The sequence below is a fragment of the Petromyzon marinus genome, chromosome 38 (assembly GCF_048934315.1).
Source record: "Petromyzon marinus isolate PM22_M1 ecotype Great Lakes invasive population chromosome 38, UKy_Petmar_22M1.pri1.0, whole genome shotgun sequence".
Classification (NCBI taxonomy): Eukaryota; Metazoa; Chordata; class Hyperoartia; order Petromyzontiformes; family Petromyzontidae; genus Petromyzon; species Petromyzon marinus.
The window spans coordinates 6,731,019-6,756,616 of record NC_133704.1 but is presented as its reverse complement, the minus strand read 5'-3'; the positions used below and the strand labels follow the sequence as shown (position 1 = coordinate 6,756,616).

General features: G+C 44.3%; 1 protein-coding gene across 12 annotated transcripts in view; it reads right to left on the bottom strand.

The window, feature by feature from the left end:
- Nucleotides 1-23,938, bottom strand: part of SPECC1L (sperm antigen with calponin homology and coiled-coil domains 1 like) — a 41,197-nt gene extending 17,259 nt beyond the window's left edge. For 3 of the 12 annotated variants that reach the window (XM_032967777.2, XM_032967780.2, XM_032967784.2), the window contains exons 1-11: nt 23,597-23,938; nt 18,268-18,484; nt 16,280-16,409; nt 10,619-11,775; nt 9,655-10,038; nt 9,000-9,323; nt 7,956-8,151; nt 7,143-7,216; nt 5,627-5,850; nt 3,689-3,876; nt 1,574-1,674 (exon numbers count right to left, since the gene is read on the bottom strand). In XM_032967777.2, the coding sequence (XP_032823668.1) occupies nt 1,574-1,674; nt 3,689-3,876; nt 5,627-5,850; nt 7,143-7,216; nt 7,956-8,151; nt 9,000-9,323; nt 9,655-10,038; nt 10,619-11,775; nt 16,280-16,409; nt 18,268-18,447 (2,958 nt within the window). In that variant the 5' untranslated portion in view covers nt 18,448-18,484; nt 23,597-23,938. The other 9 variants (XM_032967781.2, XM_032967782.2, XM_032967783.2 and 6 more) reach the window with 6 other exon arrangements.
- Nucleotides 23,939-25,598: the final 1,660 nt, after the last annotated feature.

The following is a 25,598-nucleotide window of genomic DNA, read 5'->3' as shown; positions in this document are numbered from 1 at the left end:
TAGTGGTGAGGCCTAGTCCCGCGCAGAGCCCCCGGCCTCGCTTCGATTGCCCAGCCGGCCAAGGTGGCACTTTTGCAGGCTGGGGCTGGCCTACTACCCCCCCCCCCCCTCACCATCCCCCCCGCCCGTTCAACAGTAATAGTATCTAAGGACTATAATAGTAGTGTCTACCGAACCTATAGTAATAAGTGCACACATTGGGGAGAAGAGAACATCACGACTGTGAAGAATTGACCTCAGCGTTGTGTAATTTTTTTTGCCGTTTTTTACGCGAATGAGAATTTCCCCCCCCCCCCACCACCGATCGAGTGTGTGCGTTGCTAGGGCAACCACCACCACCACGGAGCCGGCGTTCTCACGCATGCGCAGATGCGTGCTCTGGCGCCACCCTGTGCTGATGAAAGGGAATAAATTGTTAATTTAACTACAGTAAAAACCTTGTATTGCGAGTAACTTGGTCTGCGAGTGTGTTTTGCAAGACGAGCAACATTTTAAAATAAATATTAATTCGATAAACGAGCGAGGTCTTGCAATGCGAGTAGTACGTGTACGCGTTGTCCGCCAAGCGTCACGTGATGGTATCCGTGTACTTTTCGATATGTAAACCCCACAGTTTGTCAGTTAAAAACGTCTCAAGGTACCCGCGCAGACAGACACGCAGACAGACGAAAAAAAATACGTCTGTAGGTGAGATTAAAATTGGACCCAGCATCGGTGCTTTCTGCAGTTAAACGCAATGCAATTTGCTAAAATGTGACTGCGGTTGCTACATAACCCGTGTCATTGCATGGTGTCATCCAGCCACATCCATAATGCCCAGCCACAATAACTTAATTAAAAACGAGAAAGAGCCCTCCAATGGAGCTCTTGTAAACTTGACAATTAATCGGAGGCAATAGTTATTTTGAGGCAGGCGAAAGACGCCATGGGGACTTTACAAACTAACTGATTTCAGTGGTCGGTTGGCAATTTTTAAACCCCATATAGGTTTAAGTAAAATTGCATTGTTTTTCTTTATTTTCATCAAACGGTTTCATTTAGCTTTGAAAATCTGTAAAATGGTAAGAGGGTTTAAAAATTGGCAGCCTACTGCTGAAATCTGTGCAGTTGGCACGTACGGAATTGCGTTTTTTGTAGAATAAGAAACAATAAGTGCATATAACAAAAACAGAACACTTTTGTCAATAGCACTGGGAAAATGCACTTCTCTCTGCAATAAAGAATGGCCGTTGCCCAAAATGTCACCTATCATATAATTTTTTTCTCTATCGGGCAGTGGAACTGATAAATGTGTTGAGGTTTTTTTCAATTGCGTTTGTACACCGCCACAACTAATTTTTAATGAGGAACAAGACTGAGAGACCACGGTAAGTTGCATGTTACAGCGGGATGGATCGCAGATGCAACGTGCGGTATATAGCTGACAAGAGTGGGTGCGAAAGTACTGGGTGGTCTTTATCGCGACAATAACAAAGGATGATTGCCGACGAACGAGGCAAAGGCGAGACAAGGTTGTGACCGTTCATCGGGGCACGAGAGGTGGTGCCAAGTGGCAGCGCTGTGTTCCGGGCACCTGCATGGGTGAGACGGCAGCAGCAGGTGGCATCTTGACGGGGCTGGGGCTGAGCGGCGTGCGGGGTGAGGTGGGCACGGCACTGGCGGCGCCGCGAGAAACTACGTGAGACGAGACACAGAACGTCAATTACTCGGCACGGGGTGGGAGGAAAAGACGTGGGAACATTGAATTAAAAGCCACCTGCTGAAGATGCCAAAACAACCCTTGACATCATCTGCAAGTACGGGTTCATTGTGTGCAGGTGTTGTAGCTCGAATGATTAAAAAGGCTTCCAAAAGCGTGCCGGTTAGGGTGCCACTCAATACGGGCATGAAAAGGTAAAGTTTCAGTTTTTTTAGATTACACCCTCCTCTTAATTTGTTACTTTTGGTATAAAAGTCAACAGTTCACACCGTCATTCTCATCTGTTGGTATGTATGGGTTGCTCGGGATCTACTCTTCGTATCTGCTTCTATGCCGATACTCTGACTATGTGCATTGACCGTAATGCATTTTTTCAACTCAAGAAACTAGTGAATGCTGAGGGATTGTCTTTAAACTCACAGTGCCCTCAGTTTAACAGGCAGACGAATATAATCAGGAGGCATGGCCTTGAAACCAACATGAATCTTAAGTGGCACCGTAGTCCTCAGTTGTGGGGGTTCTTAACCATACTTCCCCCTGCTGCTAAGTGTGGATTTGGTGACGGGGAGAACCCAGAATGGAATCAAGATATCACTCGCCATTAATGTTCACCATGGTCATGAATAGAATTCAGGTAGTGGGAACAGAGTGCAGTGCACTAACCACTGTGCCACCGGTCCACTTCCAGATAAATTGCAATAACTTAATAACTATGAACGCATTACTGATAAACTGCTTTGTACGTTAGTTTTATATGTAACAGATCTGAGCGTACTGTAACATATGGGTAAATTCGGTCGGAATTCTAATGCAATTTCAAATATATTTATTTGTAAAAACGTAACTGCAATGTGGACCATGTTTTCCACAGAACCCGTACTCAGTGGAGTAAGCAGATTAAATGTGAATTGCACAGAGGTGTATTAATCATTCAATCAGATGTACTGGACAGCAATTTCTAAACCCACAACTCCTACCTACCCAGCCATGCCAACCAATCAGTGGAATAAATAAAGCTTCGAACCTACTTAATATATCAATGACTAAATATTCACATATAAAGAGAATCTCTAAGACTTGACTGGAAGTGTTTTTTAATCAACGCCCCAATGACCACTTGAGTGTGTTAACAAGCAACGGGACAGCGTGAAAATTGCATAGAAAGTACAGCATAAACAAGGCAAGTGCATCATATTCTAGCATTTTCTAATCATGTAGTTTCATGGCATGCTGATAGGTTTGCTGTACAATTTTAAACGCAAAGTAGTGCAATTGCTTTTCAAAAGCTAAACCCGTCCGCACCGCCATGACTTATTTTCATATCAGCCGCAGATGTTATCAATTCACTACATTTCCCTAATGAGCCGCTAGCCATTAAGACTTCAAAGGAGAATATTGGTAGCAGTGGAAAGAACGACTTTGAATGTTTCATCTGGGTTACATATGCATGAGCATCAAGTGAATGCAGTGTGATAATGTACGGCATATGTAGGCCTGCGTGTTATGAAATAGCCCATGTAATGAGATACAAGAGCTACCTCTTAACTCCCGTCATGTGATTACCGGTCGACAAAGTAGGGGGACAGCACTTCTCCAAGCGCTCTACCACTAATGGCCAAGTTAGTTGAATGACGGTTAAAGGCTTACCCACATTTAATGCGACAGTCCTTTGTGTAGTAACTGCTCATTGGGCTGAGACTATCAGACTTATTACACTTGAGAACCCTAATAGCAAGCAGCTGACTAGAATTTAACCCAGGATCTCAGCAGTACACAGTGTTGAACTTATTTCGCAACACACGAAGCTAACCATGCTAATCGGAGGTGCCCGGGGGGGGGGGGGGGTGGGGGGGAAGAACAGTACCCGCCTCCTATATATATACACTTAACACAACATCCCATCGTAGCAGCCTTCACCCCGAACAGTAAACCGTAACCCCGAGAACAACGCACGAGGGCACTTGTAGCAACGTGGGTGGGGGACCCGACCTTGAGAGGCGCTGTTGAACGACTTGATGAGCGTCTTGACGGTGGGCGAGGGCTCGGCGGCGAGCGACGACTTGCGGCTGCTCACGACGCTCTGCCTCAGGGCGGCCAGGTCGCGCTCCACCGCTGGGCTGAACTTGAACATGCGGCTCTGCTGCTGCTGGGCCTGCTGCTGGTGCTCCTCCTCTTGCCTGCGCGCGTGCCAAAAACCACACACGCACGGCGATGCTCAAACATCCTGCGCGTGTGCACGAACTCATTCTTCCAGGTGGACGGACCTGGGGTCAACCACATCCGCAATGGAATTGCAAAACGAATCCCGTTAACGTTGCTTGTAATTGTATTTACAACTGCTTCCAGGTAATTTCCATTCATTCAACGGCCGAGGCCCTAAACGCGTAGTGTTCTTCTGCCTTTCCCGACAATTCTAGACGACAAACCAATTCCTTGTCATCTCATTTTTTCCATTTCATTCGTGGAGTTTGTTTAGTTTTTACTAGTGAACTAGCCTATTTGTAAAATTACCATACAATTACGATGTAATTGGCATAAATCTAATATGATAAATTCACAAGAGAGACATTCATGATGAAACGCACATATCGCACGTGAAATAAATCTGTTTCAATTCACAGTTCAATGCCTTGGTATATGCCGACTAGCAATATAGGTGGCAAAATGTGGGTAACTGCTATTCCAACTTTTGTACAGGGCACACGAGCCACTTGTATTGCACCATAAATTAATACCCTTTACGGACCCCCACCCCACTCCACCCTTTAGCCAATAGCCTCCTAAAACTTTGAAATTGTTTGCACGTACACGAGTTTCGACATGCACCGCATCGTGAGTACGTATCCTTCGTCGATCCTGCCTGAATCATATCTTGCAGCGTCTGTAAACAAGGCATATGCCTTTTCATTGTACAGCTGACCATATATTTACAATGCACAACTATAACAGGCACAAGGAACAAAACCGATGTGGTACACGATGTACCACATTCATTCATGTTGGCATACAGCCATATTGACCGTCGACAATATCCGTAGGCAACTATAATGCTAATTGGTTTCATGCTACTTTTTCAATTAATTTTAAACACGTCTCTCGAAAACAACACTGTACCCAGTGGCACACCACGGACTGGATATTACATATTGGATTAACTACATGGGTGAATATTTACTACTGATAAAAAACGAGGGAACAGCAAAGCAGATGCCAATATTTGGCATTTACACATTTGCCACGGCAAGAAGGCAACAGACGGCACAAAGTCTGTACCAAATGGCAACAATTCCAAGCGCTATTAATCTTAATGGAGATGATCTCATGCCTTGTCAGCCCAGCAATAATGATACCATCCATCAGGATGAAAAGTGACAGCCAAACCTCACCAGGCGATTTCCCTCTCTTTTAATTCTCAGTGAGACTCTGCAGCTTTTAAAATGTGGATTGGGTTGTCCATGAAGACGTTAACTCAGTAATACTTATATATACAGGATATTCACATGTACGATGTTAGTCATACATTATCAATCACGTGACCTAACAGCATAGATCTTAAGCATTAGTCAGCAGCGCCAAAACCCCTAACATTAGTTTCTCTCTTATTTTATCACTTTAACTGCAGCTCATGGCTGGGGTTAGTCAATTCAAAATTGTCTTAAAAATAAGAAGAAATATTCTGCACATTATTTACATTACATTTGTTTTTTTTGTTTAAGTGAGTAAGGAGAAACAAACTACAAATGATAAATTGCATTCAATTATAGACAGCTCTCAACAAGACGCACGATACACCGACACCAGTGGGCAGTTAAGAATACATTTAGGACTACACCGATGTCAGCGGGCGAGTTACCAGTCAAATTACTCAATTCGAGTCATAAATGTGGTAAATTTGACGAAAATAAGTTATCGAATTATTTCGCCTACTTCTTCATGGAAGCCCATTGTGTGGTACGTTTGTGGTGGCCTTCGTGCCTGCGGTTCTTGAGCTCCTCGCACTCCATCGACAGCTTATGGTTCCGCTCCTGCTCCTCCTGCAGCTGCCGTTTCAGCTCGTCGATCTCCTCCTGGGCCTCGGCCTTGATCTCGTTGGCTATCACCACGGCCATCTGCAGGTCGGTCTGGAACTGCCGCCACTCTTCCGATTCATCCTGCGTTCACCACGGGTAAGGATGGTGGGAGGTGATGTAGCCGAGCGGTTGCGCGTTTTTCGTCTTTTGCAGAGATTCACAGTACGAGGCCCAGAGGTTGCCCTGGTTAATGCTGCAGGTGTATAAACCATGTAAGGAGACTCTCGATTATCCGCATGCGGTTTATCCAATTTGTGGATTAACCGCGCACCTGAGATTGAAACATAAATGAATAACTTGTGGATTTTCCCTTAAGCCCAAATTGATCATCTAAAAACAAGTTATACATTGTTATTTTTGGAAATGTTTATTACAAGTCACGTGTTTAAACGAATAAAATATGTGGCACGGTTAATCCGAAATCCACGTGATTGTGTCTACAGTACAGTAGTTGCACATCTTTACAACAGTGGGCAGTTTGATTGATTTTGATTGGCGTGGCACTGCTATCCATTTAGTGGGCAGAATCACGGAGCATGTGCATCCATCGGTCGATCGTTAGTATTCGTTCTAAATCAAAAGAGTAACAATCAAAATTGTCAGTTGTGCTTCATTTTGAGCGATTTATCCGACCATTTATTTTATAAGTTTAAAGTTACGAAAACGTGCGATGGCACAAGTTGTTTTAACTTCAAATCAGAAACTGTATATTTTACGTAAATTGGAAGTCAAAATGAATACCTATATTAGTGGTTTTTGGCATAGAGACCAACCGAAAATTTATATTTCTAGATTATCCGCAATTTAGAACTATCCGTGTCATTAGCGCGGATAATCGAGTGTACTTTACAGTGGCTGTCAATACGTGACGCTATTAAAAACGAGGAGGCAAGGAGTATCGGCGTCGTGGTCCAAATTACTTGATTGGGGAAAAACACACGGCAACATGGTCCCCCCCTGATTGTGAAACTACTGCAGAAAATAATTGTCCGAAACAAAGTGCCTTCCTGACAGCCTTGTGCAATCGGAATGATGTGAATACCAAATGTAGGAATTATTTCTTTTATTAAGGGAGGGGGTGGAATAATTTTTTGTTGCACTCGAAAGGGTTAATTCCATTCAGTTGCAATTGCGCTGTTAATGGGTTTCTTATAAATCATGCAACCGCTCGGCTGATTCATCAACTGCCCATGAGATGTGAGACATCTCTACTTCAACATACAACTGCAGATACATTAGACCTAATTAGGCGTGCATCTTATGAAATTCTGAAATCAATACGATAGTACAGCCGAAGGAGAAAAGGTCATGTGCAAATGTACCGTGCGGACAATGAAAATATTATTTTGCAAAGAGAAGGATGATTAGATTACCCGCAGCTTGCGTCTGAGGATCTTGATTTCCCGCTCATAGTCGTGCGTTTGGTCCTGCAGCTTTCGAACAGTGCCTAAACAAAGAACAGCAAAGCACACAAAAACAATATAACGAAGCAACAGATTAGAAACTATATTCACCTCTTCTTCATTCCTCAAGATTTCAGTTCAATTATCCTCTTGAAATAACATATACAACACAAGTATTGTCATCGACTTCTATACTCCCAGATCTATGCTCCCCATTGGCCTTCTCCTCTCCCAACCTACAAATGACCAGCCTGAAGTATGGTTAAATATCCACAAAAGTAACCCCCATGATCTGGATGGATTGATAAAGGTTGCACATGTACAGCGATCACAAAGATCACCAAGAAAGTGACGGACAGATGACATTCGGATCAACAAACGCAACAAGACTGGCGGGGAGACAGAGAAATGGAAGATATATGCTGCACACCGCGAACTCTGGAAATGGGGCGGCACTAGCTGATGATGATCGCCACTTCATTGAGCTATCACTTGTGGCCAGGTCGCTTCAGGAAGAGAGCTGTATAGCTCAGTGGGCCTTACCTGCTAAAATAAAAAGTTTAGTTTTAGTTCAGAATGATATGCTACGCGAAGCCTAATTGGGGCAAACACACAACTCCGAATTCCTGAAAAAAATCGTGACCCTCGATCACGCCAATCAAATTCCGCACGCGTGAATTGTCACATGTCTACTTGTCGCACCGGTGACACCAAGGAAAACAACAACATTCCGCATGGTTCACGAATGAGCAGGTCGCAGGGGTAGGGAATACGACGTCTCACCTTCGAGTTCGGAGATAATGAGGTTGTCATGCAGCTTGAGGGCACGGTGTTGCTCCACCTCGTCCTCCAGCTCAAAGATGGTCTCCTTCATGTCGGCAATCTCCGTCTCCTTTTCCTCGAGCTCCCCGCGCAACTTATCCAGCGTGCGCGCCATCTCTGAGCACTGCCGCTTTTCCTCGTTCAGCTCTTCCGACAGCTGCACGCGCCGGACGAAAACGTCAGAGGAAAAATCAGGGGAAGTGTTTCATTTAAACTTTCCCGCAAAATGGGACGTGTTTGAAATTTACTTTGCCGATGATAAAATCACCCACAGACCTTATTAGATCTCATAAGCTAAGCAATGTTTGAGCCTGGATGGTGCTTGAAAAAGCAACCACCATGCACAGCTGTTTGTTGTAGGCCGATGTGAGGTTCTGCTGTCAACAGAGGGCAGTGCCGAAAATTCCATTGTTTGACTGCGCTATGCTCCAATACCTGGGGGCTCCTTGACTTCACCAACCCGTACTGCCCAGCATAGAGAAGTATGGTCAAATAATCCACATGGTTTGCATGGCTTGAGAATGTGTACAATGTGTTGTAACATAGTGTCATACACTATACATTAAAATAAGCCTGGCAGTTATTTCTTACTTAAAAATATGATTTGAAAAATGTTAGTCCTTTCAAAGAAAACTGATTTAAGCTTCATAAGAAAACCAATAAAAGTAATGCAGAATGCAACATGACAGCCGTCTAATGTGTTAGTGTGGAAGTGTTTAAAGATGGTACAACCAGGGAATGCCTGACAATCATTCAACCAAATCAAAGGAAACAAAAAAATGTTGTAACCTACTGCGCATTGCCTAACTGAACCTATGTCATTAAAACCAAACAACATAAGGGAAATAAGTTTACACCTTGCAGAGATACATACCTTTCTGAAATTAATCGTGGATGTACACCGACAACTAAGCGTACTAAATTAACAATCAAGCGCAAACAACAAACGGAATGACAAATTCGACGCAACTCAGCCATCTCCCTCTGCCCAATGACAACGCGAACCTTTTCGATTTCGGTCTGCAGCTTGTGACCCTCGGCCTGGCTGTGCTCCAGCTCCTCCTGCACGTTGGCGCACATGCTCTCCAGGCGCTCCTTGTCGGCCCGCGCCGAGTCGAGGAGGACGCACAGGTCCAGGTCTTCTCCCGCGTTGTGCAGCGAGTACAGCTCGGCCAGACGCCGCCTCTCCTCGTCCAGGTGTCCCTTGAGGCGGGCGGACTCCTGCTTGCCGGACGTCACCGCCGCCTGGTAGTCTTCCAGGGATGCTGCCAGCAGCGCCTTGCTCTTCTGCTCCGCCTCCAAAAGCCGCTCCAGATGCCGGTTTCGCTCCTGCGTCGCCACCACGGTGAGGAAAGGAGATGTGGGGGTTTTTTCACGAGCACGCAAGCACAAGCAAAAAAACGTACGCAAGAGCTACGGCCACGGTCTCCGACGTAATCCCACACAGGTGCGAGACGTGGGCACACACAAAAAGGAACGTGCGCAGATTTGGCGCGTCAACGCCATGGCAATCTTTCAAGCAAACCACGCACGCAAACGGATGTAACGCCAAACCAAAGATTCAACTGCCAGGAGCATTGCGCAAGATCCCACACCACGCTATTGAAATTCACCGAATATTTTAAAGCGCGGTAAAGCGGGCACGGGTTGGGCACCAGACCTTGAGGTTCTGTATGATGCTCTCCGCCTCGGCGTGCTCGTTCTCTGCCGCATGTAGCGCCGCCGTGAGCCTCTGCTGGACCCCCAGCAGCTGCTCCTGCTCTATCTGCGCGCTCTCTGCCAGCTGCAGGTAGCCCCTCTCGAGCTCCTGCACTCGCCCGTCGCTCTTCAGCCCCAGCGCGTCTCCCGCCGCGCCGCCGCACGCGCCCATGTCGCCGGCCTGCAACGGCGGCATGGCACCGCCATCCTGGGCCAGCATGGCGCGGTAGCAGTCAGCCTGGCGCGACAGCTCGTCCAGGCGCTCGCCCTGTTGGCACAGCGTCTCGAGCAGCAGGGCGCGCTCCTCGCTCAGTCGCTCGTTCTCGTTGCTCAGCTCCTGCGCCACCTGTCGCCGACGGGGATGCCGGTCATGGTGTTTGGTTGACATAATAGGCACGTAACAATGCATCGATTTTTATTGATTTTCACGCTTTTACTTTTGTGCGGCGCAGTGACTAGCAAATTAAAGACCGATTTACGCATGAAGGAATAAACTACATTCCAATTCTCACATGACGTACTTGGTCACATTACTCTTGCACCTACTGAAAAGGCGTGCACGGAGTACCACACTACTTGAACCAAAGTTCAAACCCTTTCGATTATTTTAATCGTGAGGATGGTCGATCGCGACATGCGATCGATTAAATTAAAAACACATGGAAAACACGTATTATTTACGGAAGACCCCATATGATACATTAAAATAAGACAGTGTTAGCTGAATGCAAAGAACTGCAATCGGCTAATTAGCCCACAAGATTTACGTTTTATTGCCCACGAATACATTTAGCAAGTAGGGAGCATTTATTGTCCCCACGTAAATTGACGTTGCTTTCCGCCAAAACAATTCACAAATTAATCACATTAATGGAAGCTGAGAAAGCAAAAAGGCTCTGTAGGAATGCACACGCACACACACACACCTGTTGCAGATCCTGCAGCTCCTGCAGCGTGGCCTGCAGCTCCTCCGATGTGCTGTGCTGGTTCTCCTCCATCTGGTGGATCTTCTCCGTCAGGCACGCCACCGACACCTCACTCGTCCCGGTCGCCCCTCCGACACCGGCCTTGCCAACTGCCTGCACCGCCCGCGGCTGCCCGCACTCCGGCCGCAGCTCCGACTCCGGCTCCGGCTCTCGCTCCACGTCCGGGGCAGGTGTGGGTCCACCCTCCGACTCGGACGAGGCGTCGAGAGCGTCGTCGCTCGACGTGGCGCCCCCATACGGCGGCAGCTCGCTCGACTCGCTGTCCAGGTTGTCCACCGAGTTGCTGAGCGGCTGAGACTCCCCCAGCGTGCAGCAGCTGCTGCCATCCTGGCTCAGCAGGTCCTCCAGAGAGCCACGCGACGAGCCCTCGCGGGACGACGCCGACGCCGGTAGCGGGTCGATACCGCCGCACATGCCCAGACTCTGCAGCCGCTCAGAGTGGTGCTGCTGCAGGTGCTGCTGCTGCTCCAGTGAGAAGCCCAGTGCATTCAGACGGTCCTTCAGCATGCGGTTTTCGCTCTTCAGCTGGCTCAGCTCCCCGCGGATGGCACGATTCTGCTCCATCAGCTGGCCCAGTGCCGCCTCCACATCGCATGAGATGCCCTGCGCTGCAGGCGCCTGAGTCGGCTCCGGCTCCACCTCAGCTTCCACCTCTGCTTCTACCTCCACCTCAGGCTCAGGCTCTGCCTCGAGCTCTTCCTCCATGCCAAGCTGTGCCTTCATGGCACGTAGCTGCCCCTTCAGCTGGCCGATCTCCGAGTCCTTGCTCTCGGCTAACGCTAGCAATGCCTTCACCCGCGCCTCCAGCGCCGCCTGCTCGCCGCTGCCACCTTGGACGTGCCCGTCCGTTGCGGCCGTCCGGGTCCGCCCGCCACCGCCGGGCCGCGTAGCATCGCCCGTGTCAGTGAGGCGGCTGCGCGACGGACGCCGTGAGGCCACATGCTCACTCGTGCTGGGCCCAGACGATGAAGACGATGACGCAGGCCCCGATGAGGATTTCTTGCTCGTCCCCTGGCGCAGGCGATCCTTTGCCTTGTCGCGGGACGCCGACGCCGAGTCCTTGGAGGCGGCGGCACGCTTTGCCGCTGTGCTCATGCCTACGGTGGAACGGCGCCCACCGATTACAGCAGCAAATTACGGAGCAAGACTGGGAACTGAACGTTTAGAGACTACGTTGGTGCAATGCAATACTGCCGTAGGCTTTCGTGGTTGTGCTGTGTAGCCCTCCGGTGTGTTTTGGGGTTGTGTCGTGCGTCGTTCAGCACGATATTAAACGTTTCGCTACACATGTTGGCAGATTCCATTACAGAAGCTCCACGTGATGTTAGCCAATTCAGGAAACGAATGGATCCGAAGAACTGAATTGTTTCTGTAACAGCTCCGGGCACGTGAAGCAATAGGTTACGCATCATGCTTAACAACATTTGGTCTAATTTGAACACAAAAATAACTTTAGTCTCCCTTGCCAAAGAGATGACTATCTTGATAAGCTATTAATTGTAATCTGTATTCTCAGTTTATGTTACACATTGAAAAAGGTGTGATTTTGGCTGCAACGAATTCATGTTTTATGGTGTAATACATCAATTATTCGGAAATTATTGGAATCAACTAATAAAACTTTTACATTCAACAACACGGCCTTAAACGGAAACAATATATCATAGATGATATTCCGGGCAATGGCCCGTCTTCATGGCACATAACTAGAGAGGCAAGTCAGATAAGAATGTATAACTTGGAGATGACACTAGCGAATTGGAGACTGCAATAAACAGAATCGGAACATGTATTAATACTGGAGGAATGCAATGAGCTATAAAGCTCTTTTTCACAGATGTACAGTATTTTCACAGATGTCCAGTAAAACCATTGGACTGGCAACAAGTACATTTTAAAAATGTTTCCTAATTAACGGCTTTATAATGAACGGTTACACTATTTCAGTCATAAGAAGCACTCGTACATGAGACTTTGTAGCGAACGGAAAACAGACAATACATTTTTAACTCAAGCAGTGTCGTCAAAACAGGTTCGACAGTAAAAGTAAAACAGTAATGCTTTTCAAAATACATTACAATGACAACGTAAGAGTACGTGAACACGTGAAGCAACCGAAAAAGCATTTTAAAAAATCTCATACCTCTGCAAGAAATGCACCACATATCTGACGAGACTCTGCGGCACGAAACAGCAAAAGATTTCTTCTCTCTGTTTCTGCCGAGGCTGTTGTCGTTATGTTGAACACAAATTAAAACTTCCTGAGAGACCTCAAGGCGTAGGAGGCTATTGTCTTGCGCGCTGACACAAAAAAACTCCGCTTTAAGCTCTTAACAATGTACAGCCCTGGCTCTAAGAATGACAAAAAGCATTCTAAACCAGGTAACACAGATCAATACACCTTTTATTCACCACAGCCCAAGCTTCCTTAAACCGTGAGTCACACACGTTCCCACAAGTAGGTGGTTGTTAAGAGTTATCATCACAAGGAGAGGATGTCGCGTGTATTATCTGGTGCAAGGCGGAAACGCGTCCTTGGGCTCATCATTTTGAAGGTATGCAGAACCCCAAGCCATTTTTAGATATTATTTAACCCTTTCAACAGCTGACATTATACCCTACACAAAGTTATGCCCATTCTTTCAAGAAACCGCAAAGAAAGAAATGTTAATCCCAACAACGCTTCTCGGTTTAAAAGTTCAAATGCATTATCATAACTGGATTATTGTTTTAAAGTTAGTTTGTTTTTCCTGGGAAATGCTACTTAGTTGATACATATAGTTATAGATTAATAATTATAATTGGAATTCCTTTTCCACTGTGTATAAACTCACAGAAGAAAAAAACTATTAAAATGTAAAAGGCATATTTTGGACAGCAGGAGGGTTAAGCTGTCTAGCACATGTAGCACACTGCTACTAGGCAGACTACCCTCAGGCTGAACACCACCTCATACCTAACTCATGCGTAGACAGACATTGGTCATTACACCTGTCACGCTGACATGGGTGAGCGAGGCACTTTTGTAAATGACTGCCCAACTGGCTCAGACCAACGCCTAGAGAATTACCCAACTTGTTACAGGAAAACAGATGACACAGACGATTCTCCATATTGTCAAATCACTACCCTAATGACTATCAAGTACAACCTCAACAACTTATACAAATGGGGAGTTTTGTAAAAAAAATCCTAACAGGACATTAAAAACTCACCTTGCTTCCTCCACCGGCCTCTGTTGTTCTGTGTAACCCGGTATCGAGACGGATCCCGCTTTGTGTAGAGAGTACGCCCTCCCTTGCACGGCACACTGGCCCCATTGTGTCTTCGGAGACTCTAATCACTCCCACATTGTTTGTGCAGGCTAACTGAGCTAATTTGTAATGCAAAGCCATTATGTGGAAGAAAAAAATCGGGTTGCATACTGTACGTCTCAGTGTGGTCCCACCCCTCTGTAAATAATAAATGAATGTTTTTATAAGCCCATTGTTTTCTTCAAAAAGGGCATCTGCCCCTGTTTGACAATTTATACGCAGGTGGCGTACAAGAGGCCTACGTTGCTATGGGATATTTAATTTCCTTATGCAATCCTCCTGGGAACTGTCCAACACAGATTGTAACCAAGTAGCCCCAAATCACTACATGGCAACAGCTCTCTCCAATTTCAAATCGTCAACCATTCGACTGCTGGTATCCTTACTAATTTACAGTGGGGAAACTCTTTTGTTATGTACCACTGCGTAGGTTTTCGTGGTTGTACCGTATAGCTATCAGATGTCTTTTTTTGTACTGAGTGTTGTTTGGCACGATGTCTGACGTTTTGCTAAGCCACGTGCTGGCAGCTGCTTCTGGAAAATGAATTTCAGTTTTTTTTTTATTCCTCCATAATTTCTATTTTCTTCATAGCTGTACTTTATTTTATAATATCGCTTTTTTCATTTTTCGTGACACAGTTCACTCTTGCAAATGAGAATATCCTGGTCTCTTGAGTTCTCACCTGGTTAAACCAATAAACTTAACACGCTCAAGCCTTCCTCTTTTTACAAATGTAAACATCAGTGGTAACTTTTACGTTAAACAAAAAAAGAAACCGCCACAGCGATGGAAGTGAGCGGCGCCCTGGCCGCAGGCCTCCCCCTGGGAAGGCCGTGCAGCTGCTCACTTCCTGCCGAGCAAGCAGCACAATAACAGGGAGTGAAGCTCTTCCACACGAACGCCCGATGCTAGAGGGGCGGGAGGGAGGGATCGGCTGCCTGGGCTGCCTGTTTGCACAGATGCATTCCGCGAGACTGAGGTCGCACGGCAGCTATATGCGGCATAACGTCAACAGCTCACTGCTGGTGTTCCGATGAAAAGAAAAAAAAAATTGTGAAAATATAATAAATTTGCTCCATGGAGAAACCATTCTGCTGCCAAGGTTAATAGTTCAAGGTTAGTTATTTCGATTTATGCTACGTATACTTCAACCCGTGTAACTTTGTGCGCGGCTAGAAACAAACAGCTTTCTGCACTAACGTTGCGTGTGTTTATCAGGATGATACATAGTTATTTTGAATATAGATCTACGATATACATGGTTCATATCACACTATCATAATCAAGATGCAGCATGTCCTTCTGAGCAGCTGTGTCAATATGGAGCATTTGTGTAATCGTGCAAAATTACAGCATGTTGGGATTATTATTTATTTGAAAATAAACACAAATGTTTCTATCATGATTATTCATTATTGGAACCATACTCAAAACACCAGAAACTTTTCATTTTTGATAGCTACAATTTTCAATAATATTGACGCAAAAAATTCAAGCAAACCTTTTTGGTCTGCAAGCACCGACCAAACTAAATGTGAACAAAGCTATCTGCAACATATGATGGAAATGTTTCAAGAGCTCTGCCATTGTGACGGATGCTGAAACCAGCTGGCAGCGCAATTAGGAATGCCCATTTCACTCCTTATTACTGCACGTCATTGTCATTTTGTCAAAGAAAACAGCTGTAGTGGAGGATACCGCATTTATGGATCACTGGATTTTTTTTAAAGAGCAGCAAAACACTCTACTATAAGAGACAAGAGATATAGAGGGATAGACAACATAAAGGATTGGTGCCAGAAAGATGCGCACGACTTGAGCATATTGGCACAAGACAGAGGAAATTGGAAACAAATGATGAACTGTGCAGTTTGACACCTTCGATTTATCTGCCCATGGATCGTGATGATTATGATACGTCCATATACATTCCTTTTGTCAATCCACTGCTAGATGAGGACCTACCCACACCGTGTGGGTCACGGCAGTTATTTTACCATACTTCATTATCTTGGTCAGTGCAGGTTAGTGAAGACCTGGAGCGTGGGTAGTATAAATGATTAAACATAGTACAGCACTGCCCTCTACTGCTCACAACATAGCTCCGCAGAAGCCTATAGCAATCTGTTGTGCATAGCGGTCACCCATCCAAGCACTATTGAGACCCAATCCTGCTTAGCTTCCAGGTGCTAACAAGATCGGACACATTCCGGGTGATGCGCTCAATGGCAAATTTGGTTAGAGGCAAAATTAAAGAGATACAGTAAACAGGATGAATAGCCTTACCCGTGGTGGCTTTAGCTTTCTGGTCTGTGATGCTGGCCGAGGGCACCGAGTGTTTCCTTGCTGGAGCTGCACAGCCCTGGGCGGCCGCACTGCTGCCGCTGCCGCCCAGCAGGTCATCCCTGCTCTGGCTCTGCACACACATGCACGCACACACGCATAACACACACACGTGAACAAATGCACACGCGCACGCACGCACACGCCCGCAGGTCCCACGAAAAAAAGGCTTCTTAAGCACTAGGCCAACAGCCAAAACACATTCATTACTTTTAAAGTACATTCCTGTATTACAAAAGAAAACTATTTTTATTTTTACCACATATCCATTGCCACCAGCCAAAGCGTAACTTTTATTCATAGTTGACAATTTCTCTCTGTTGTTTCGAGCACTGTACTACAATAACACATAGGAAAATTACTGTGATACAACTGGTAGGTGTACGGAGTGCAGAGTGCCGCTGCTTTTTAGAATGCTGCTAACAGTAAAAGGAACCAGGTTGCCATGGTTTAGAGTTACGAGGTGCTAAACAACGACTTGGCACACTGCAACAGTGTTCAATTGATTGGAGAAGGCAAAGACAACAGCAATGCCAAGGTGTCTTAAGTTTTCCATGCAGCTTATTCCAATGGCAAATGTACACACACACACTGCACTTATTCTGACAAGACTGGCTACATTCTCGTGTGTTGTGCACCGGCATCTTCACAAGAAGTCTGTGAGTTTTAGCGAGGTTCCAACTACATTCAAGGAGTTTCCAAATGCCTTTCGCGGAGAGAAAGCATGTAAAACTACACATTAAAATTCCAAGATAAACATAAAATAACTCTAAAAATTACTAAACGTGTCAAAAAAATGTTTGATCAACGAGTAAGAACAATATTTAATCACGAGGAACCAAACCTGTAACACCAACAATGTGATGTTTTGCTATTCATATTGAAAAGTCAAAAGTAATAATAGCTTATATTTATTCTGTGGCTCATGAATAAATGTCATTTATTTACCCAGGAAAGCCTCCATTGAGTCTTTACACGTTTTTGGGAGGATTCTGCAATGGAACATTTGACCAATTCCTTTTGTGACGAGCGTTTTGCATGCGGAAGGAAATCGAGTTCCTTAGAGAAAACAACAGAGGAATGGATACTACTCAACGGACCACAAACGTGAATAGCTGTACTGCCATCTACAGGCTACCTTGCAGTGTAGCAGGTTCAGAAGTTTGGCAAATCTCCTGGACCCACAAACCCTTGCTTCTAAAGCTCTGCATTACATGCATAATCATACAGTGCATATATTAAGTGTCTTAAAGTTTATAACACTACCATCATTAAGCAATACCATTACTTGTGGTCTTGGTATCACTTTGTAGAGACCAACAGAAGAAATGTAACATATGTGACAAAAGTAATATGACACTACTTGTATGACCAAATCACCCTAATTTTCGTAAGATCTCGGAAACTCGGGATGATTATTGAGGCTGGTTAGTACTTTGATGGGAGAGGTGACCACGAGGGCTTGAGAGGAGTTACATGCGTGGGGCTGTGAGTGGGTTTGGAGATGGCAGTGTTGAGGCGGTACTCCTCCTAAGCGTCGATTTACTCGAGGCAGTTCGTATTCCTCCCCTCATGTAAAATACTCATGAATGCACATGGACAAACATCCAAAAGCAGGACCCTCTTAAAAAAAAAATCCTGAGTCACAGTGAGGCTTTCATTAGTACTTTAAACAAATCTACAATCTGTGTAATGTACTCAGTGAGGCTATCTATACCGTGTAAAGAATGTATTTTGTTGTCATAACTTTTGCTAGTATTCATAATAAGTTTACGGTGAAAGCGGTAGCATGAATGATATTGCCAGTAATCCCCTCTTGACCTTGTGAAAAATGTTTTACCATTAAATCACGTGATGTGACCCAAGCCAGGCGGCACTCTTTCCACCACACACACACACAATGGGGGCGAACGGGCACGGTGCACAGCTACCTTGGTAAGTCCCGACATGCCGCTGCTTCCCGCAGAGGCCTTGGCTGCCTTGATGCCGCCGTGCCCGTGCGAGGGCACAGGGGCACGCTCCACGTTGCCGCCGGCACTGCCGTGCGGAGGCCCTTTAGTGGGCCCCGACGGAGGGGCGGCCGCGCTCGGTGGTCTGCTTGTCTTCTTCATCGTGGGCTCCGGGCGGCCGCGGCATTTACACGCGCCGCTGCGGGGACACGCACACGGAACACCCACTTAGCGCTCAGTCCGTCCTGTGTCACCGACACATCGGGCAACCCAATGCCTCCACTTCTCAAGCGTAAGTGTTGAGTTTTGATATGAGCAACGCTTATAAATGGTCTTCCTAGTTCATACGTGTAGATGGGTATAATGCAACATATATAGCGAGTTTTTAATTAACTTCTATCTGAACCGGTCCTGGGCAATGTACCCCTTCAATAACCTGTGTTGACTTGCCGTGAAGTATGATAGAACAACCCCCATGACTGAAATGGCATGGGAGGCCTTCATCCAAATGTGGCTTGGAAAAGGGCTGTATGTTAAGCACTGTTGGTTTGATCATTTGTTTGGATATCTATATAATTGTGCATTCTTAAAAAAAGCCCAACCGACTCACAACCAAGAGAAAAACATAAGTTTCTTTGATATTTTTAAAATAACTTAATAAAATGCAGCGAATTAGACAAAATGAGAAATATAATTGAAGTCACAAATGTTACCCAATCATAGACAGCTCAAATCAAGGAAATGTGAAAACAACACATTTAATCAGTGTCCAACACCAGTTGTCTTCTCAGAATTTTTTTTTAAACAATTCCATTTTGGAAAATGGTTAGCTACTCAACTACATGAAAATAAAATGTAAATTTTAAAAAGTTGAGTAACTTTTACTTCTTAAAAAAAAAATCCCAGTGACAGTCACGATATTTTCTTGTATTAACCATTTTCTTTTTATTATAAACACAGATTGCTCGAAATGTATACAGCGAGTGCTTATATGGGTCGGCCGCAACACAAGCCAACGTCAGCCCGTGGGCGGTCACTGGTCAATTTGAGGACATTCGGTCAAGGGATTACAACATTTATCTGCCATCTACAGCACAATTTGGGTATAACAAACAGCTAAATTAGTACAAACAGGCTACTTCCCGTATAAGAGCAATTATGTTCATACATACAATGAAGAATATAAAAATAATAACTTATGGTCCAATCCCTTGGAAATCCACTAACTGATGCCTCACCACGCTGGTCAGTGTGGGGTGGTGAAGGGAACCCAGGATCAGTTCATATTTTACTTGCCAGTGATACATCATGGTAAAGTTTTTTGTTTATATATACTGTGAACCGCTACTTAAAAAGAGAACTGGCCACACAAACCTAATGCAAAACCCTCCTGAAAATTAGCCTCGAGTCTTTGTAAAGCTCTCCTAGCATAACAAAAATAATTTACACAATCCGCAACATGCACTTATTGAACTTCAGCAGAGTGCAATAAAATTGTATCACTGTACACAGTGACTAAACCGACACGGGTATGATTATTGCTTAAAAGATGCAAGGGGGCAAAGGGGCGTTATTACTCACAAACACTCAAATGCTGCGGTCACATTTCAAAAACCGGTCACGTTTCAAAAACCGCAAAAATTTAAAAGAATGGGTAGTATCGGCACAGGTAGAGTGCTGTCAGGTGAAGAAGGTATGGTCGGCATGCTTTTTAAAATCCGGTGTTGGCTTTCATGGGCGTGTCGGCCGCGTTAACAGTTGGACCCAATTCAACGGGGAAAGTTCTATCCACATTTTGATTTAAAGCTTTCGTGACTGCAGGGATTCATATTCTTGGTCCTTTCGGTAAAGTCACGCAGAAGGGAAACAATAAAAATATAAAACAATAAAATTCTCACGACGTTTCGGCTGCAGCACAAAAAAACGCCACTTTTTTCAAATGTTCTTGCTGTGGTTTTCACACCTGATGATGATTGCTGCTTGTGTTGCAGTCGAAACGTCGTGAGAATTTTATTGTATTATATTTTTATTATTTTATTGTTTCCCTTCTACGTGACTTTACCGAAATAACTAAGAATATACTATCTACATGTAGCGATTGCGTGTGCAAGGACAGAAATGAATATACATGGATTATGACGACCCAGTTTCCTTTTGAATTCATCTACCTCTCAACGAACAAATTCCATAGTATTATTTGCAAGCACTGCGGCAAGATTCAAGGCAGACAAACCCGATTCAGTTGGGAAAGCAATAACTATGTTTGCCCAATTGCGTGTGGCAAAAACCGAGAAATAAATATGCAGAGAACACGTTTGTTTGTTTCTTCCTCCAAATCACCGGGACTACCTCCCATTGAAAGGTCTCATCTTTTTTTTCTACTTTAAAGCACTGCAGCGACATCTAAACTACAGAATATGTTACATCTAAAGACAAGATAACAATTTGGACAAGGAGATTGAGACTTAAAGAAAATATGCAAGAGACGAGTCCAGTGGTTTGGACACGTGTCTGGAATGGATCAGGAAAGCATATAAAACATTACAAAAACAAATGGGGCTTTGTAAATGATAGAATGGAAAAATGCGCCGGACTGACACAGTGAAGATTTATTTCAAACCAAGAGGGTGACAAGTCCAGGAAGCCGTTAGGCTGTTGAGAAAAAAAAGGAGGTGAAAAAAGGTATCATTCAACCCCGTTGTCTATAAAAGGCAGAAAGGAATTTTAAACGTAAAAGACACTGCGTGCCCTTCAAGTGTCCCGTCTAAAAACCATCGGTGAGAAAGTGCTTAAGGCAAAGTGAGGGGGAAGGAAAAATAAGTCATCAAGTTAAGAAAACTCCCAACAGGATGTTACTAATTCTAAGCGGCAGCACAGTTAAAAGTTTAATCGTAAATATATATAATGAGGGAACAGAGGAAACATCATGGTACTGCATTGCCAGTGGTGTGCAGGCCACAACAAAAAATGGTTTCTAATTCACTTTTAATCTAAGTAACGTTTTTTTTATATATATAATTGATAGGTAGGATGGCTAAATCTATATATACATATCCTTAAATATAAAATTCACAAAATACAAAAACATTTATATTTTTTATGATGTAACAAAAATACGTTTTCAGTCAAAATACGCTGTATGTCATGGATTCCATCCAAATCACAGGTCGTTAAAACCAGGATGCTACTGTAAAAACAAATCATTACTCACAGCAAACTAAGCCAATCGTGGCCATTAAAGAGAAACGATTACAAAATGGAAAGAGGAAAGTTATTGAACTTACACAAATACATTGTGTTTCTAAAAAGTCACGTCATTTCTTCCAGTTCTTCATTTAAAACCAATGATACGATGATTACTGCTTAACAAAGTATTTTGTTGTTGTTGTTGTAAGGATGTTGTAAACATAAATTGTATCCACCGATTTAACTCGGTGAGTTATACTAAAGAGCGAAAAACAAGAAATCTCCACAAAGAGCCGAAAGTTTCTCGGAGCAGACGAGTGAATCACCCAGACTAATATGACATTTCAAAGCCACGGGAAACAAGACAGCGTTGTAGTGAAACTTCAAGCAAGTCAGTTGCACCAACTAATAATAACAACACCACAATGAAACAATGCATTCATTTATACGGGATGGCCTCACCTCAATCTAGTGACTTTTCAAGAGGGTCTTACATTTGGGGGATGTTAAAGTCAAGCCGCAATGCAACTGTGGCCATGAAACCCACACTATGAACCACGCACTCAACAGAGCAGACTTTGCAAAACTACACGAACGATAGCCTACACAAACCCTTCTCGTCGTGGCTAACAGACCTCGGATATTTGAATTTAGCTCCTTAACGCATTGCCATCACACGCACGAACAGAATTGGGGATGGTTTGGCAAATTCCATTCTTGAGTGACAAATGCCAAAAACAACCAAAGGCTACTTGGCACCATCCGATGCTACGTCCACTGCCACTCGCATCACAACGTGACTTTTAAAAATAATTCCCCCAAAATGTCCTTGAAACACTACAGTTGCATATTTGAAGTTTAATACCATACATAGAGAATTAATGTAAAGCACGCTTAACATTTATACAGTAACTGCATTAAATAACAATAATAAAACCGTGCGTCAGATAGGTTAAACATTTAAAAACACGTTGCTACTCTGAATGATCACTATAAAACATTGTAAATTATGACCATCAATAGCCAATGATGAAGCCACTGCTGGATGAATGACTTCTCACAAAGACGCCGCCACCATCATCTCAAGATCCTGCGATCTAACAGTTACAATTATACTTAACATACATCTGCATGGATGCATTGTTAAAGTTTGGTTAGGGAAAAAAGCCCCCCCCCAAAGTAAAATTACCAATACGCTAGTACATTTAACGCTGTTAATTAACTCGATACAACACACACGTATATGTGCATGCATTGTAATAGTCATTTACGCGGTGCACAGTATACGCTCCTGTCGGGTTGAAATTCTTCTGACTTTTTAAAAAGTCGGTGATAAAAATAAATAACATAAACGTTATCGTTAGCAAAGAAAAACACACGCGCAAAAAATATATAAACGGAAAAGAACGTTAACTGCTAACAATAAAATCCGTTAAGTCACTATACAGCGCCGCGTCGGGAAACACCAAACCACAGGCAACGCTCAAAGTTATATCTACACCAAGCGAAACAACGGCAGGTGAATATTAATCATCTAGCCGTCGTTAAGGAGGCATTAATTAAGAGGAATCTTCAAATAAAATCGTGACCACATTAAAGTAAAAAAAAAGACCGACTAGGCCGCAACCGAGCCTCGGTCTCTCCTGCCAGGCCGGCCCCACGAACGATCTTTCATTCTCCTCGACCACACACACCACACGCACGCGCGCACACACAAAAAAAACACGCACACGTTAAAAAAATAACATTAAATGAACTAAAAACACAACAAAACGGACCACAGCGAACGAGCCACGGCAGAGACCCTTCAATCCAGCGGTGGATTGACCCGTGGCCGATGATACCGACTAATTAAATCAATCACTGCAGGGCGGCCTAGGCTCGGCAAGCCTTCACCCCACCAGCAGTGGATTGAGCACAGCCGAACAACAACTACTCACAAGACAGCGGCGGCGACGGCTTCGGGAAGCCTTCGTCCAGCAGTGGATTGACCATGGCTGATTATAATTAAGAACTTTTTTTTTTTAAAACCACACACACGCACACAGCGGAGCGGAGTAAGCACACGGATTAGCAGCACAAGATGAGAGCGAGTTGTCTCTCTCTTTTTTTTTGTTTGTGTTACCACGATCGCCGCTTTGGGCTGGAGTCTTTTATTCTTTCTCCTCCTGCTCCTCCTTAAAGTTTGGAGAGGAACGCCTTCCCCTCCCCTTGCTCCTTTTCTCTCTCCTCCTCTTCTCCTCCTCTCCTAACTTAACGCCCCGATGCCGAAAAATGTAGCGAAGCAGCGGGGCAAGCCTTGAGCGGCTTGCTGCTGGATCGACCCGCAGTCAAAACGCCCACACCACAACCACCACCACAACAACCACCACCACAACCACCACAACAACCACCGCCCTCGTGCTCCAAGCAGCCTGCGGGAGACGCGGCGAGAGAGGAGCGCCCACCACTGGATTGTGGATTCACGTGGTGGGGGGTGGGGGGCAGTCGTTAGGATTGTGGATCGTGAGAGATTCTCTCTCTCTCTCTATATTGGTTTTTTTTTCGATTTAAAGCTTTCGTGACTGCAAGGATTCATCTTCTTTGGTTCTTTCGGTAAAGTCACGTAGAATGAGAATAAAATAATAAATTGATAAAATAAAATAACACAATAATATTATTGATAAAATAACATAAAATAACACAATAACACAATATTATTGTGTTATTTTATTTTATCAATTTATTATTTTATTCTCATTCTACGTGACTTTACCGAAAGAACCAAAGAAGATATTGTTTTTTTGTTAGCACTATACCTCTTTTTGCTTTTGGTGGGGGTGGGGGGGGATTAACACGCGTGCTCTTTATGTGGAGCGTGCTTCTCGTCAGTGTTATCTATTCCGCACTGCACCGCCCCCTATTCACCACGTGCATTGCGGCGGGTCTTGAAATTGTTAAGGATTTTTTTTTACCGAATTCTAAAAAAAAAAATGTTGGTTTGCCGATCTCTAAATGAGACTAGAGCTCCGGAAAATATCTCACTTCAAACCCTGGCAACCTGGGAAGTGTTATTTGAAAAATAGCAAGTTTAATAAACTTACCGGTTTTTACCATACAGCGTGGTCCAGATGTCTTGTGCCCCCCCCCCCAATTAATTTACCGCCTAACATTTTTTCTTTGCATATTCATTTACATTTTAAATAAACCTTACTTTTATTTTTTTTATTACATTTTAGAGCATTAAATGGGGGGGGGGGGGGGGGGAATTCACAAGACAACTGGACCACCCTCACCGTACAATTTCATCATAATCACCTTCATCCAGCAGTGGATTAACAAAAAGTCTGAACAGTACATGAGTAACCGGAGAAAATGCACCCACACATACGAGGGGTTATCGCTCAAAGTTGCGCACAGATAGATTCAATAATCCATTGTTGTAGGGCTATCCTCCTGGCTACCTCTCAGCTCGAAAACCATGAATAACAATAATTACATTTTATATAGCGTTATTCATGCAATTGCACATTAATTGGCCAGTCCCTTATACAGATAAAAAAACCACTATGCAGCAAATTAAAAAATGACTAAAAGATGAAGAGATGAATAACGAAAAGAAATGCACATAAGAAAATTATCATCACAGAGACAATAAGTTTAAATAAATAAATATGTTCGGTCCCCATACCCCCAGACCACAATCACAACATTTGGCCGGATTTAGGAGATCATTCACAGGAGGGGATGGTGGCGTGGCCAAAAAGTTATGAGACAGGTTGACCAAAATATAAATGCTTATTTTCCAGCATATGCCTGGGAAAATAACTAGGTGAAACATGTATACGGTACTGTAACTCAACTCACACCGTTAAACGATTTAAGTCAAATAAATTGATTAGCTCCCAATGTTGCTAGGCAGCTTCGTAAACAACAACTCATCATAAACGATGAGCATGAGGGTTTGTGGTGGCGGTGGCTCTTGTTCAATCCACCCAGCTCGAGTTTTATTTGACTACATTTTATTGGTCGACATTTATTCGCACATTTCATGTCTTTTGTTTAGTGTGTATGTTGTGCGGGTTTCCATGGGCACTTGCAGAAGCTGTTGTATTTAGACGCTGCTCTATATATAAATTATGTTATTG